We start from the raw sequence: 17,922 nt of genomic DNA, 5'->3' as shown, positions 1-17,922 counted from the left end.
CATAAAAATCCCTGACCTGGCTGGCAATTGAACCGAGGGCCTTCGGGTGCGAGGTAGACACGCTACCCCCAGCCTGCGGTGTTGGTCCAATAAAGGAAGATATTTCACCAGACCATGTAACATACGGTCACAGTACTTTATCGAAGAATGTTTGCACAACCTCGACAACACTGTTGACTTACACGCAAAAATAGATTTAACATAGTTAAACTCGAGCCCTTGCTGGCAAGATGTAGTGTTTACAGTGCGCTATGTCTTCTGGTATAGGCTAGAGCAATTTGTTACTTTCATTGACCTGTCTCAGTCTCATCCTTGGCTTTGACAATATGAAAGTGACCGAGGTATGAGCGATGCTAGTAATGCCATTCCTTATACAGCCAGTCCCTGTTATGAATGGTGTGAAAATATCGCTCATAGGGTCGGTTTGTGCATGCATTTCAGTGGGCTTGGCAGACTGATATACAATAGCAACTTCTGACTCGGTGAGGAAAGCAACGGGAAACTACCTCACTCCTCATTTCCATAGTATGCCTCTTCACTGACGTCTAGGCTGTCTATGATAGCTTTTAGTGGAGCTGTGGAGAATCAAACCAGCCTTTGGGCTGAATACCTAACATACAACAACACAAGTTAAACTTATTAATTAGGAAACTGGCTCGTGGAATTATTTACCAAAATGCACAACAAAGCCAACAAAGTGCCATCCAATTTTATGAGCGTTATTGCTGTATATACAAAGGGCACCAGGAAAGTTTTGCAATAAGCAAAAACGGTTGGCTGGACACCCCTGTTATGGCGAGGGATGAAACGAGGGGTGAAAACCGGTCTAGAAGACAGCAAGGCGCGACCTTCACACCAGTTGTTACCAAGCAGTGGGATTGAAAGCAAGTTAAGATGCCAGTGTGGTCTAAATGTGAATATCGCGCAATAATCCGCTACAATTTTGCTCGTGGATTAGCTGTTGACCAGCGCCTGGAGGAAATGACTCCTGTGCTGGGGAAAGACTGTCCACATCGGACAACAATTTTCCGCTGGTAAAAAGAGTTCGAGGGGAAATTTTGGGGTTGAAGATGATCCTCGTTCTGGGCAACCGTCTGAATCAGTGACTGAGGAAAACATTGAAGCTGTGAGGAAAATGTTGCAGCAAGAGAGGCGGTTGACATATCGGCAGGTAGAAGAGACCCTCCACATCCCTGCACCAGCTATTCATTCAATTCTACACGACCATCTCCATGTTAGAAAGGTTTGTTCCCTTTGGGTGCCCCATTCACTTTCAGAGGAACAAAGGGCACATCGAGTGAAAGGGGCTTGAAAAATGCTAAAACAGTTTGAAAATGGGACTTCGCGTAACGTCAATAGCATCGTTACAGGTGACGAAACTTGGCTTTATTATTACGATGTCCCAACAAAATCCCAGAAAAAGGTGTGGCTGTTTGAAGATGAGGGGACTCCTGTGACTGTACGAAAGTCAAGGTCAGTGAAGAAAAGGATGATTGCAGTATTCTTCGCTAAACGGGGCATCCTGACTCTGGTTGTGCTAGAAACTCAAAGGACAGTTACTGCGAAGTGGTACAGTGAGACTTGTCTGCCTCAGGTCATCCAGGCTCTCAAGCAGCTCTGTCCAAGGTCACGGCTCAACACTTGGCTCTTGCATCACGACAATGCTCTAGCACATCGTGCTAATGTAACAATGGATTTTCTTGCCAGGTCAGGGTTGACTGTGCTTGATCACCCTCCATTCAGTCCTGATCTTGCCCCATGTGACTTCGCACTCTTCCCAGAAGTAAAGATGAAGCTGAAAGGGCGGCGTTTTGCATCCGACGAGGAGCTTCTGGCAGCATGGGATCAAGAGTGTGAAAATGTAACCGAAAAAAAGTGGCAGAGTTGGTTCAGTGACTGGCTTGGACGTATGGAAAAGTGTACTGAGTGTGGTGGAAATTATTTTGAAAAAGTGTAAAGCGTTCACTCACATTGCAAAACTTTCCTAGTGCCCTTTGTAATAAACAGAAGTACTAAGATTATTCATCATATCTCCAGAGCCTACTTGCAGATGACATTTGGCTCTCAAATACTGACCAATCAGCATTAACAGTTTTGCAGGCCTTAAACTGACCCTCTTAACTGTCCACTTTATTTCCTGTATTATTGATTCTGCTTGTTGTATAAAATGTGTGTAGCCTTCTTTCATACATTCTGTGGTTTTGACACAATAAAATTAAAAATATAGTCACATTGGTTAGCAGTCTGGTACTTGACGGAATATCTAATTACTGATGACAACTATATATTTTATTTCATGTGTTTCTCAAAACATGCAACGCGTGCATTGTCTATATAATGTTCTGAAAAAGTTCCAATATGTACAGAGGAGGTATTATCCGCCATAACAATAAACAAATGTCCAATAAATACGAAGGTTGGAACTTAAATAGTGGCAACTATTTATTTACAACAGATACAAAAGAGTTGCATGTTAGCAACCTTTACTGTCCTTCAATGTAGTCCCCAGCGTTGTGTATAAACCGTTGCCAGCGATGTGGAAGTCGTAGTATACCTTTAGCAGAGCCTGTTCTGTAACAGTTGTGAAGCGAATGCCACGAAGTGGTTCCTTCATCTACGGAATCATATCGATCACTGTCCAGTAACGCGGCAAGAGCACTTCTTAACTGACGCTCGTAGGACGACCTGACCGATGAATGTCCACCACAGTTTGCCGATCATCGGTGAAGGCTTTTACCCAACGTGCCATTGTTCTGTAAGGCAATGCAGATTCCCCGCAAGCCTCTTGAAGACCTTGATGACACTGTCGTGCTGTACGACCTCTGGCACATTCAATCTTGATCCAACTCCGTTGTTCCTGTTTGGAAAACACAGTGACTTTACGTTACACCGCCAGCTCACAAGTGACCTTGTTTCTCTCGCTTGTGCGCACGCAGGTGATGTGGGAAGGGCGAGTCCATTTGCTCTGAGGTAAGGTATGTAACCAACGTGTGCTATCAGCGAATTATTAGATTCCATTGCATAGCGTCTCCACAGCAGTGTTGCCACTATTTAAGTTCCAACCTTCGTATGCATCATAAAGTGAATATCTTCTGAGGAACGGGTAAATGTTTTTCAGCACTGTAAGAATGGGAAATAAAAATATAAATATACTAGCAAGATACCCGTGCTTCGCTACGGAATTAAACTGAAATTTATAATTGAATGTGTTTTGTTTTGGATATATAATCCGCCGAAATTCGCGATCTGACTCGTTTACTGCAAGATTCCGCCAAAATTCGCGATCTGACTCGTTTTCTGACAGATTACGGCAACGTTCCTCCCATTTTTCAATCTTTTTTCCAGCAATCCATTTCATTTCCCGGGCTAGTTCCAGGTATTCTACCCAGTCAATTGGGTCCCTAAATCTTTGCCATCTTTTCCTGTAGGCATTTTTAATATGGATCAAATCTTTCAGGAGATCCGGCTTGGTGTCGTCTTGGGTGTCTTGGCGGTACTGAACCCGCGGCCGGACTGCATTCTTAGTCATTACCCGTCCAGGAACCGTTTCCAATGTAGTCCGCACATTTGACGACGGTCCAGAACATTATTATTATTATTATTATTATTATTATTATTATTATTATTATTATTATTATTATTATTATTATTATTATTATTATTATATGTTCTGGACCCCACCGCAGGATGCAAAACCGCTACTTGGCGGTAAATTACACAATGTGACCAGCACCATTGTCGCGGGTAGGCAATTGTGCAGGATATCTGGCGATACGAATGACTGACTTCCGTGCATTATTGACCTTATTATGGAGGTGAACAATTGCACGGTCAATCTCATTCCTATCGTTTATTTCAAATTTGTTTAAATTTTTATTTATATGCCAGGAGAATCTACTGTAATCTAAGAACGTTCTCCGAAGGAAAAGATGGTTGTTGAAAACGAACCCAGGAAAGATTAAAAATGATCGATTCATGATCAGAATAAGTACATCGAAAATCTACAGCCTGTTTCCAGTCATTCGACAGGGTCAGGAATGGAATGAATAAAGCCCCATCTAGCGGCGACAATAGGAGTTGTGCCGGCTGACGAAGCACTCCTCTGGAGCAATGATCGATGAATGACAAATGAAATGAAATTTAGGACAGTGTTGCTGAAATGAATGATGACAGGCAAAATCGGAGTAAACGGAGAAAAACCTGTCCCGCCTCCGTTTTGTCCAGCACGAATGTCACATGGAGTGACCGGGATTTGAACCACGGAACCCAGCTGTGAGAGGCCGGCGCGCTGCCGCCTGAGCAACGGAGGCTTCTTATAAGTACATTATGAACAGAAAAATCAATTGGTCTCACCTCCTTTTACACCCCGCCGCCGTTAAGTTTATTAACACCCCCCCCCCCAAAAAAAAATTTAAAGGAAGGCGTGTTTCTGTATGTTTAAAGGAGATTCCAAACACCAATGTTCACGTCTATTACCTTCAGTTTTGAGATATAAGTATCCCCATAAAAATAATTCACTTTCTTTCACTTCCTTTCACACTCCCCCCCCCCCTCCCCCAAGTGAATTATCCGGCAAAAAATACTTGTTCCTTTAATAGTAAAGGATATTCTAAATACCAATTATCACGACTCTAACCTCTTCAGTTTTTGATTTATGTGCCCTCGTGAAAGGAATTCAACTCCTTTTCACTCCCGCCCCCCAAGATGGGTTCCCCCAAAACGCGTTTTTCTTTGTTTTTAAAGGAGATCCACATATCAATGGTCACGTCTGTAACAACTTTAGTTTTTATTAGATGTATGTATTCTCATACAATTAAGTCCATTAATTTTTCAATTCTTTCACCTCCCCCCCCCCCGCCCCACTTTCATTGGATTTTCCGAGAAAACATGTTTCTTTATATTTAAGACAGATTCCAAATATCAAATTTCACGTCTGTAACATCTTCATTTTTGAGATATCAATAGCCTAATTAAAAGAATTCAACACCATTTTCAGTCACTTTTACACCCCCCCCCCCATTCTAACCCAAGTGTTATTTCCGAAAACTAAAAATACACGTTTCTTTATTTTTAATAGAGATTAAAAATACCATATATTACTTCTGTAACGTGTTGAGTTTTTTGAGATACTGTAGAAATCCTCATTTTAAAATTTCACCCCTTTTTAGTTCCCCTTAAATGGAGTTTCCAAAAAAGAATCACCTGTGTTTCTTTACATTTACAGGAGATTCCAAATACATACTTTTTACGTCTGTAACATTTTACGTTTCTCAGATATTCTGTAGATACAGTCTTTCAAAAATTCACCCCAATTTGTCACTCCTGTTTAACCGCCATTAATTGGATTTTCCAAAAAACAAAAAATTCGTGTCTCATTATTTTTAAAGGAAATCCCATATACAAATTTTCAGTCCTGTAATATCTTTAGTTTCTGAGATATATGTATCCTCATTAAAGGCATTCAACCCATTATTCACACTTTTACACCCCTCCTATTGGGATTTACGGGAAACAAAAAAAAAGTGTTCCTTTAAAGGAGATTCTAAATACCAATTTTTTACATCTGTAAACTTTTAATGTTTTAAGATGTAGACACACTCATTTTAAAAATTCACCCCCCTTTTCACCCCCCCCCCCATTATTGGATTTTCCAAAAACGAAAAAATACCTGTTTCTTTATTCTTAAAGTAGACCCCAAATACCAATTTTCTGGTCTGTAATATCTTCAGGTTCTGAAATATAAGTAGCCTCATTAAAGGTATTCAACCAATTTTTCACCCTTTTCCACCCTTGCTATTGGAATTTTCCGAAAACAAATAAGTACGTGTTCCTTTATTTTTAAAGGATATTCTAAATACCAATTTTTACATCTATAAATTTTAAAAGTTTTGAGATATAGATACACTCATTTTAAAAATTCACCCCCTTTTAACCCCCCATTAATTGGATTTTCCAATAAGAAAATTATACGTGTTTCTTTATTTTTAAAGGAGATCCCAAACACCAATTTTCAGGTCTGTAATATCTTCAGTTTCTGATATATAAGTATCCTCATTAAAGTCATTCAACCCCCTTTTCACCCCTCCTATTGGGATTTTCCGAAAACAAAAAAATACTTGTTTTTTAATATTTATTGAAGATTCTAAATACCAATTTTTATATCTGTGAACTTTCAAAGTTTTGAGATTTAGATGCACTCATTTTAAAATTTCACCTCCCTTTTCTCCGTCCCATTAATTGGTTTTTCCAAAAACAAAAACTACGTGTTTCTTTATTTTTAAAAGAGATCAAGAGTACCAATTTTCAGGTCTGTAATATCTTCAGTTTCTGAGATAAAAGAACCGGAATCCTGATTAAAGGCATTCAACCAATTTTTCACCCTTTTTCACCCCTCCTATTGGGATTTTCTGAAAACAAAAAAGTACGTGTTTCCTAATTCTTAAAGAAGACTCTAAATACCAATTCTACATCTGTAAACTTTTAAAGTTTTGAGATATAGGTACACTCATTTTAAAATTTCACCCCCCTTTTCACCCCCTTAGCGACGGAATATCCAAAAACCCTCTCTTAGCGAGCACCTACATCTTAATATGAATATATCCTCAAAATTTCATTTCTTTACGTCCAGTAGTTTTGGCTCGGCGATGATGAATCTGTCAGTCAGTCAGTCAGTCAGTCAGTCAGTCAGTCAGTCAGTCAGTCAGTTTTAAGCAATTTTTGAGGAGTGTGAAAACAGGTATGTACCTACCTTTAAAGTTGATAAGGAATGATAAAGACCAGTTGTGTTATAACAGAGAAGTCAAGATACTACTAAGAAAGAGGCGCAGGTTGAAAAGAAATGTGTTAGAAATTGTTGTGGAAGTAGGGAAAAATTGAAGGAACTTCCTAGGAAATTGAATCAAGCGAAGAAGTCATCTAAGGATAACACGATGACAAGCATAATTGACAGTCATGCACATTTTATTGAAAAATGGAATTGTATGTAAAGATACGTTAAGGCAAAAACAGGTTCCAAGAAGGACATTCCAGGAATCACTAACGAACACGGGGAGCGTAGGCCTATATGTGAGGATTTACAGAAAGCAGAAATATTCACTCAGCAGTATGTAAAGATTGTTGCTTAAACGATAATATCCAGGTGACTAATACTAACGAAGTATTGAAATTTACCTACGATACCAAAGACATTAACAATAAGACACAAAAGTTGAAAACTAGAAAAGCAGCGGGAATTGATAAGATTTCTGGGGAGTACCATATCTGAAGTACATATTTTATAACTGTTTGTATAAAGGAGCTATACGAAATATACAGGCCAGTCAGCTTGGCATATGTTGCATGTAAGCTTTGGGAAAGTATTATTTCTGATTATATTATACATGTTTGCGAGATTACAAACTGGTTTGATAAAAGGCAGTTCGGGTTTAGGAAACGTTATTCCACTGAAGCTAAACTTGTAGGATTCCAGCAGTGTAGCCTATAGCAGATATTTTAGATTCAGGAAGTCAAATGGACTGTATCACGATTTACCTGTTAAGGCGTTTAATAAGGTAGATCATGGGATAGTACTGACAAAGATAAGTGCGACTGGACAAGACCAAATAGTGACTGAATGGGTGGCAATATTTATAGAAATTAGAACTCAGAGAATTAAGAGTAGGTGAAGCATTATCTGATGCTGTGATCATTAAGAGGAGAATTCCTCATGGCAGTATTATTGAGCTTTATGTTTTCTTATATATATATAAATGATGTGAGTAAAGCACTGAAACTGGAGATAACTCTTTTTGTGGATGATGTTATGCTGTATAGAGTAATAAATTACAAGATTGTGAGCATGTAAGCGACTGCAAAATATCGTCGACAATATTGTGAGATGGACAGCAGGCAATGGTATGGTGATAAACGGAGTGAAAAGTCAGGTTGAGTTTCACAAAGAGGAAATGTCCTCTCAATTCCAATTGCTGCGTTGACGGGGTGAAAGTTCGTCATGGGCATCACTGTAAGTACCTAGGTGTTAGTATAAGGAAAGAAATTCATTGGGTTAGTCTCGCATTAACGAGGATATAATAATGATTAAATATCTCTTCATATTGTTAAGAGTTAATGAGTATTTAGGGGTTGTAGTGACGATGTAAAGTAGAGAGTGTATAAGTAAACTTATAACTAGTGTTTAGAAGTATACACAAGTGCATATTTTTAATCCAATCACATATATGAATAAAACCTATTAACTACTATGTCCCATGTTAAATTAAGACGATTGAAGCATGTTTGTTCGTGTATATAATATGTGCATATTTTGGATGTTGGTGTATATTTAAGTGCTATGAGCACATTTACTGCATATTTGAGGAATCTCTGGTCAAAAGGTGATATTTCCACTTCAGAAACATTTTTAGTAGTTCGTCCACATGCATTGCAGTAGTTTAATACTATTGAATGTCATGAGCAATCCAGACCATAAAGATGTTATTCATTAAAAGTAGTACCATACCGATCATGGGTACGTTCCATGGGCCTACGTTTACCGTACCGTACTTCCTCTTTTCCACAATTTTCTTACTGTAGAGTGGAAATAGCGCCGTTTGAGCAGACACCCCTAATTTATAATTTCTTGAGGCGAATACCGATTTCGAGTTTTCTGGACTTAATACACAACACGCAGCATACCACCTTTAATTGCAAGGCAATTGAAAACACAGGGCTTTCTGGTAGTTTGTAGGTGCTTGATGCTGTGATAATGTTCTGACGTAGCTAGAGTAAACGTAAGAGTGACCTGAAGCAGGACATGGCAAACATTTTTGCGAAGAATAATGGATTTAATGAGCTAAGGGAAACGGATCCCTCAAGGTTCTGATTGTGATGTGGACATTAATTGGCTTATTGCTTAATTTTAAATGTTGTTCCCTCGATTCTTGTTATGGTGAAATGATATTTTCTGTACGTAAGTATATTTTTATGAATAAGATGAATAAGCTGGAACCAGAAAATACCATCTGGAGAAAATTGCAGTATCTCAGAATTTTACAAAACCAGTTTGAATTGAACAATAAGAAAGTGTATAAAGAGGCATTTGTTGGACTATAGTGCGTCTGTACCTTAAAAGAGAATATGCAGTTAGATGTAGTATATGCCTTTCACTCGCAGTCGTATGTACTACAAGAGTAGCTTTGCCCTTTTCTACCCCGGCGATGACTCCTATTTTTCAATAATTCAGAGTGATAAATCTAATATAGTGATTACGAGGTCTCATAGAGAATTTTTCGCTCATTCAGATGATGTCAAATGTAAAGTCATAACTAATTAATACAGGTCCAAATTTTCATATTTACGTTAGTTTGGCGTGAATCTATATTTTTGCAGATAAATAACTTATCACGCGATGTATAAAAAGCCACTATCAAAACAAATAAATATTGTTTTCTGGGATTGCCTGTTGTTGATATTTTCTTTACATGGACAATATATTTTATATAAGAAGAAGGCTGTACTTTTTGTTTATCAATACTAGTTGAATAATCTCGAATGGTAACACAGATAACTTAGGTAGCAACTAACTTCTTTTCTTATTGACTGTACGTTAGTGACTAAGTGAAAAGAAATGTTTATAAATGCCTGAAATAGTTTTTAAAACAAACCAGAGCTCGGTATCAGATAGCTAGTTGCTGCACTCTGGCCAACGCTGCATGTCGCAGTCGTCACTCCACTCAGGTGTTCTTATCTTGTCTTCCAACTGCTTTTGATGAAGGGAAGGAAAATATTTCGTATTACTCAGAGCTCAGTGTTGTAATATTAGTTGTGCGAACGTCAATTGTGAAGTGGAGTGGTTCTTTTGTTCTTTATAAATTGTTTGAATTTTACATTAATTATGAATACAGAAACTAGAAAACGTAATATTGGCAAACTGTGCAGCAAAGAACGAATTATAATTTAACTATTACTTTCCTAATATAATTATATGCGTGAATAATGTATTATTATTATTATTATTATTATTATTATTATTATTATTATTATTACTATTATTATTATTATTATTATTATTATTACTATTATTATTATTATTATTATTATTATTATTATTATTATTATTATTATTATTATTATTATTACGGAGTTTCCGTGGCTAACAGAGGATTAGGAAGCGCCTGGGTTAAATGGCTGAACAAGGAATTACTTAGAGCAACTTTTAATATAACAAATTTGGAAATTTTACTTCTTTCCTTTTCTTTTTTCTACTTTAAAATTGAGAGACAGAAAATGTGAATAAATAACAAACAATAGAACAAGTTATTAATGATCTCGTCAGCTATAACAATATCTGGGACTTAGAAGTCCCGAATCAGAAACAATACTTGATATAGTTAACAAGTTGTTAATAATTTACATATAGAGGAGCATTATTGCTTCGGGCATTTACACATATTTTACGAGGACAAGGTTTGCTCCTAGCAGTTACATTACACTGGAGTCTGAGATCCAAAAAACCATGGTCTAGCATCGCAGAGGCAAACAGTTTCTTTTGACGCAATGAAAAGTCTACCTCACATTAAACTGTTCATGCACAGTTGCTCCGACGTGGGCTTATTCATTGCTCAACAGTTACAGTACATTAGTGACTATTCCCAAAGGGAATTGACACAAGGAAATATTTACACTCTGAAATGAATAAACAGGGGCATAATTGCCCATACTACTTGGCCTTAATGGTAAAAAGAAAAGGTTGCACATAACAGGCCATAAACAAAAAGCGAAACACCAGCACTCGTTATATAAATCTCTAAAAAAACCTAATTGGGCTTACGGCCCGAAGATACAGAGGCTAATCCTATACTACATGGGGTCACTAAAGGAGAAACGTTAATACCAAGACAAGATTTACAAAATGTTGAGGTTGAAAGTTTGTCACCAGTGCAAGGTTGAAAGGGAAACGACAGAGGGTCAGCACTCTTCATTCCCTTACATTACATATTTCCCATTTGGGAATAGAAAAGGAGTCCTCAGACTTCGCCGAAAAACCTACATTTAAACCACCAGTTTACAAAGTTACAATAAAAGGAAAACGGCTGAAACCTTCCCCTCAAAGGACCCTGAGGCACTATCACATGTCTAGCTAAATTCTGCCATTACCTTGCGTTGCTGGATTGTCCTCAAGCAGGCCTCGCCCCTGCCTCCTGGGTTCACGTCAAGTCGTACTCCTCAGCACTGGAGCAATTCAGACTAGAGAGAGAGAGTAGCCGTCTCGTTGGTGCATGGGGGGCCTGCACCGTGAGAATTTTAGCCCGTTAGCCTCATTTTGGGCTATTTCTGGACGTTGTCTTCTTCCACGACATGATGGATGATGTTTTGGTGGCCGAGGTTGTATTGTGGCTCGTGACTGGTCAGAATAAAGTAAGTTCATGGATCAGAACGAGGTAGGTTGGGTAATGAAGGGGGGTTGGAGTTAACGAGTCGAATGCTGGGATGGGGGCTGATTAGGGCTTGCGACATGGAATGAGGAGTTGAATTTACATACGTGGCGGGTAGTTCCTTGGTGGAGTGTTAATGCAGGATAAGTTGTCTGCTTGGCATGGCGGGCGTATGGAGTGAAAGGTGTGGGGATAGTAAGTTTAACAGGGCAAGGAGGAGTGAAGAGGTGTCATGATTGGGCTGGGGGACGGGGGTGACTGTAGGAGGGGCAGGCGGTGTTGGAATTTTCAGGTTTAGGAGTGGGGGAGGTTTATTGTGTGCATGTAGGTGTTTAGCGTGTTTGTAATGAGCTCTAATTGCCCGTTTGATGAAGGGGCAGCCAGGGAACGAAGCGGCATGGCTGCCATGGCAGTTGACACACTTCGCCTGGTCCCGCGGCACCGTACAATCTGTGTGGCGATGAGAACCGCCACGCCTATTGCAGCGGGTGGGTTCCGTGCAGGATGCAGCGGTATGGTTTAGTTTAAGGCAATTGAAGCACATTGTGACTAGTGAGGAGTGTGGGTGTGTTTGTGGCCGGGTGTGGGAAGGAATGTTGGTGTGCATTATAGGCCTAGGAGCAGGTTTTTTACGTCTGCTCCCAGTCTGTGTGGTAGTGTCTTGTGTACCTGGAACTGGGTCATCAGGCCAAGAACTCGTGTCTGTTAGTGTGGATGGAGGGTTGGTTTGGACGAAGATGGACTGGGTGGGTGGTGATGAGGGCTGTGGTGGGGGGAGAGGGTCTGTTTGAACTAGCTGGTAACGGGATTTGATTACTGTGGTTTGGGTTAACTTAAATTTGAGACGGTTGGTGGTTTGGGTGCCGGTTCCAGAGGTTGAGTGCGTGGGGGTTGGAGGGGGGAGATTGGTCCTGTTGGGTTGAGGAATTAATTACTGGGTTGATTAGGATTGGGGTGAGGATATCAGCTTGTTGCAACTTGCGTAAGATGAGTGCGATAGATCCTAAAGTGCCCTGCTTTTATTATGCCGTAAGGGAAAGCTTCCAGTACACCTTGCTGATTGGCTGGATTCCTATACATACCCCCCGGATTTAATTGGCTAGAGAACATATTTATCAGCATCTGATAGGTCGATTACAATCGAGGAGGAACCAGGTGAAGTGTTGACAACTTCGATACATAAAAAAATCCTCAGAATAAAGTTCGCCAACTCCAAAAATAAAAAAAATATTACTCTATCCAGTTTTAAATCTTTAGTACAGAAGAGGGAGCAGCTAACTCGATGGTAGAGCCATCTAACAGTAGAAGACGAAATTCTTTGGTAGTTCACAAGTTCACGTCTGTTGACATAGATGGCCTAAGGGAAGGCGCGCAAATTAAATAGCCGGGGAAGGTGTACCCCTGGTACAATTATTATTATTATTATTATTATTATTATTATTATTATTATTATTATTATTATTATTATTATTAAAATTAAATTTTAAAATATAATTTGTTATAATGTGTGCATTCAGATCGCGTTCTGAATTTTGCGTTGTCATACCTAAGTGTACCGTCGTTCGATCTGTAGGGCATGAAGTACTGTACAACTTTGTATGTGCAGTAGACTGGGATCAGTGCATCCCATATAAGCGTGCTGTCTTTTAAGGTATAGATGCACTATACATCATGACCACTTTCCTTGTTTGACCTGAACAGTGTGAAATTTAAGATTTTACAATAATCAGCTTATCAAGTACCGTACTGTCCTTACAGCGTAAATTCGGCTTTCATGGCGCTCCGTATGCTGATTCCCACAGAACCAGCTGATCGTAAACTGTCCAAGATTGAAACGCTGAGGCTAGCATCCAGTTATATCTCGCATCTTGGTACACAACTAGTAGCAGGTAAGTGATTTTTCAAGTGACTTGATCGAGTCTAGAAGTACACGAGTAAACAGTACAATACAAGAATCCGTCCTACATCACATCCCAGTGTAAAACCGCAGGTACTCTGCCGTAATAGGGCGCCGATAATTATCAAGGCGCCTCTGCGAAAATCTTCCTCTGTTTCATGAGCAACTGGAGAAGTCTTTCAGTTAGCTCTTCAAAGGCGGCGATAGATAGCGCGCATAGCTCGTGTCAAAGTCAAGTCTTAGTTACATGACACCACACATCGGCATTCAGATCTGAGAAATGATAAAAAGAAACTAACGGCACGGTAAATGGCGGACAGCTAGCTGGAGCGTGTGGATTCGTGCTGGGTCGTAGAGATAACGAGCCGTGTGATTGTACCGTGGCTTGTTCTCGGCAGTCAACAATATGGGCTATTCGGACATTGTTGCTGCACGAGGCTCTGCCACCCATTTAATTACATCATGTGGAAACTGTCTGTTGTTAAAGAAATGAACGGCCACGGAGACAGTGGTGAGATGACTTCTCTCCTATGTTCTATACTAGAAGTGGTGAAGAAAACAGAGGTTAGAGAGTGGGAAGAATCTCATCAGTCCCTGCTACTTATTACATTACGGTTATATGAGGAGGGGTAGGAGGAGGTAAATATTGTAAGAAAAAGAGAGAATAATAGAATAATTAATGTATGTGCTGCGGTAACACTTCTAAACTGAGGCATATTTAAGAGGGGGAGAATTCCAAATAATTAACAGTGGAATAGATGTAGTGTAGAGTAATAATGTGGATCAGGCAGTAGAATTGGTAGATAAACATTTTAAAACCGGAACTCACGTGAAAAGAAATCAGAGTAAAATTAGACATAAGGGGAAAGGATGGTAATAATGAATTGTGTAAAATTAATAAACTGGAAGTGATTAGAACCCTAAAGACCTTCAGAGAAGAGGGTGACCTGTAGGTACGAACAAAGTTTTGCAAACTACGGAAAGAATACAAAGAGCTATTAGTTGAAAAGAAGAGGATTTGACAACAGGAGCAGACTACATTAATAAATACCGATTGTAAAAATAACCAATGCAGATATGGAATAGAATGAATACAATAAGTAGATGAGAAAAAGAATAGCCTACCCCATGTTAATTACCAACGACATTTGAGTAGATTATTTTCAAAAAATGGTTATGGTGGGGACAGGATACTTGGTTAAAAGGGATTGTGTTTGGATGTCTCGAGCGGTTTGGAGATAGATATTCCCAGCTTAGATAGAGGAATATCAGAATATGAGGTTTTAGGTATTGTAGAAAAGGCCAAATGTAAGAAGGCAGGGCAAAAAAGTGGAATAATAAACGGGTTTTGGAAAAGAAGCAATTAAAAAAAAAAACAAATGTTGGAAAACGAAATTTATGATTTGTAAACAGGAGAGTAAACGAGCAAGGTATGAACAATGGCTGATAGATGATTGTAAAGTATAGGTCACTAATAGATTGGAATACTTGGGAATGTATATAAGGAAACAATTGAAGCAGGGAAATCAAAAACCCACTAACTCCAGTAAACCTAATTTTACAGGAGAGAGAAGAAACTGATAATTTCCCTCATTTATTTTAAATCTATTGTGTTTATGTACTCACATTAAGCAAAAGTGTATTCTTTATCAATTAAACGCTTCATAACTTAAGTGTTTATATTATTTATGCTACAATTGGAATCAAATAGTGGTGAAGTTAGAATTTGTTTTTGACTTCCGGAGTGTATGAAATAATGAAATATAAAAAATGTGACAGAAAAGGTACCAGTATATCATAACTACCGTATGAAACGATAGAATATGAAAGTTCATTATTAAAATTAGCATTGTTACATTTTTAAATTTCAAAGGTACAGCGTGAGGCTGATATCAATTAAATGTTCTAATCTAAATTATACCAAAATACATAACTTAAATAAAACCACAAATAAACTTAGACTTTCAGTACAGATATTGTTTCACTTTCTTGTTCAGTCTGTAAATCAGGGTTATTACTGTCAGCAGTGTTTTGTAATACATCCTACTTATCTCCAAAGTGAAATTCATTAAATTTTGCAAGTCCTTTTGCTTTTCTATTTTCAGTGGCAAGTGTGAGTTGTACTTTTGTTGAGTGAGAAAAGATGCAGTTGTATTGGGCCTCTGGATGTTAAATCGACACCATATTATACTTTTCACAGTTTTACTCACAGGGATTTCATTTTTGTGGGATCCCGAATATCGTATTACTTTACTTTGTGATATGAGGAATTTCTCGTTCCAATAATGTGTTGCTTTACTCCATCAGGGTATTTAGAAGAGCACTGCTTTTTGCACCTAGAAAATTTACTAATGCTAATACTAACGCATTTATTTAAAGCGCATGTTTATATATAACATTTTTACATGAGAAGAAAACTCCTATTTCACATCTCAGCAGTAATAATATTGTTTAATGTTCAACTTTTCGGGTAATCAAACATTTGAGGTTAGCTAATTGCCCTTTCCTTTAAGCCTTTAAATACTGTTTCGCCTCCATTTGCCTTCTTTTATTCGTTTCTTTCCACTTATTTTCCTTTCGGAACTTGAATCTGATTCCATTTTAACCTTTCAATCTCTACTCAGCTGGTTAAGGGATGGTGTTGCCATCTACCTGGAAATGAAGCATGGGAAGCAAGAACAGTCTAATTCCATGGAGTAAGAGGTGTTTTGCTTTCCATGGATTTTAAAAACACCACCTGTATGCGGATGAATGACGGAATTAGGGTATTCTTGTCTTCCATCCATGCGGAACACACTGAAAAGCACGATCCAGCCCATAACTCAATTTCGCCAAAAATTTGAGTTAGTGGGATTTTGATCTCCCTGCTTCAGTTCGGAATGGGTTCACCAGATAAAGCAAGCAAAATGGAAAAATCTAGCAGCATTATCAGTAAATAAAGTTCTTGGCAATAAACTTCCAAATATATCTATCTATCTATCTATATATCTATCTATATATATATATATATATATATATATATATATATATATATATATATAGATAGATAGATAGATAGGTATAATAAGAGTTTTTCTGTACATTCCTCAGAATTTTAAAAGGATGTTATTTATGTATCAGTCGTGTCACCAGTAACAAGGAAATGCACTTTTTACTTTTCCTTAATTTCTGTCTGTATGTATGTATGGTATGTATGTATTATCGGCTCACTTTATCTTGGTGCATTTACACCCTAGTGCTGAATCGGTCGACCTCGGCAATCTTCGAGATTCGTACTGGCAACCTTTGAAACACAAACTATGAATCGCTAAAGCATCGTTGTGCGACATCTGGCGTACACTTTACGTACTAGTACTGTTGTTGTTTACACAGCAAAGCCAAACTATAGAATTCATGCTAGGAACAAGATTCGCATCGAGAAATGTTATATAATATTATATAATGTGTATGTGACACAGTTATTGGCTTAACATAATAACGGTTTAGAAACTTCATATCGATCGATCATATTCTCGATTCAATTCAGATTTCATTTTCATTCAGTTGGCAGCACTACCGGAACTGGGACAGCTCCCTCCTTACTCCTCAACCCCGTACACAAATGCACCAAGATATAAAGTGTGCCGATAATACACGCATCACGAGAAAAGGGCTGAAGAGAATTTAATGAAAATCGGTATTCAAAGTCGGGGAATACGTCGCTACAATCTAGGTCATAAATAATTGTATTCACGCTGAGAAGAATGGTAGTTTAGGGGAAGGCCTAAAAGTAATTCTCAAATATTTATGTTAGTAGTGGTCCTCATGGGCGCCCGCAGGATCTTTTCCAGGCGGGGGGGGGGCACATTAACAATTTTCTTGAATATAAAAACCAATATAACGTCAGCAACATTAAATTGTTTACAGAAACTTCCAGTTATAACATATGCTAGATGACTGTCAGTAATTTCAGTTTATGAAATAATCTGGTATGATATTAAAATATTGAACATCAACATATTTAGAATTCCAGAGGGGGGCAAGTGCCCCCCCTTGCCCCTCCTTGCGGGCGCCCATGGTGGTCCTATCTTAATGAAAATCGGTATGCGAAGTCGGGGAATTAGTCGCTATGGATGGTGTTGCCATCTACCTGGAAATGAAGCATGGAAAGCAAGAACACTCTAATTCCATGGAGTAAGAGGTGTTTTGCTTTCCATGGATTTTAAAAACACCACCTGTACGCTGATTGAAATGGTAGTTTAGGGGAAGGCCTAACATTTAATTCCTAAATGTTTATGTTATTAGTGGTTATATCTATCAATACTACATAACTAAAGGTATATGGTATTAAATTTCCGATCATTTATGTCTCATACATTGTTACCGTACCGGCTATGATCACGGAGATATTCATGAATTTGGATTTTTGTTGCTAAGTTCATATCAGCGCAGAGTCACAAGAAAATTGGTAAACAGAATTTAATCAAAATCGGTATGTGAAGTCGGAAAATAAGGAACTACAGTCTACGCTATAAATTATTTTATAAGACGCCCTAATATCACAGAGTCGAAAGAAAAGTAAATGTGAAGGACTACAATATAGAAAGCTCATAAAGTAGATCAACAATAGCATTA

The 17,922-nt window shown here is 38.4% G+C and overlaps 1 protein-coding gene across 4 annotated transcripts in view; it reads left to right on the top strand.

Moving 5' to 3' along the window:
• The window catches only part of LOC136863020 (basic helix-loop-helix transcription factor scleraxis), a 157,697-nt gene that overhangs the window by 103,098 nt on the left and 36,677 nt on the right, over positions 1-17,922 (top strand). For all 4 annotated transcript variants that reach the window (XM_067139328.2, XM_067139329.2, XM_067139326.2 and 1 more), the window contains one exon: positions 13,170-13,300. In XM_067139328.2, the coding sequence (XP_066995429.1) occupies positions 13,170-13,300 (131 nt within the window). The remainder of the gene's footprint in view (positions 1-13,169; positions 13,301-17,922) is intronic.

The sequence above is a fragment of the Anabrus simplex genome, chromosome 2 (assembly GCF_040414725.1).
Source record: "Anabrus simplex isolate iqAnaSimp1 chromosome 2, ASM4041472v1, whole genome shotgun sequence".
Taxonomy (NCBI): Eukaryota; Metazoa; Arthropoda; class Insecta; order Orthoptera; family Tettigoniidae; genus Anabrus; species Anabrus simplex.
The sequence above is the reverse complement of the archived record's forward strand: the minus strand, read 5'-3'. Positions and strand labels throughout refer to the sequence as shown.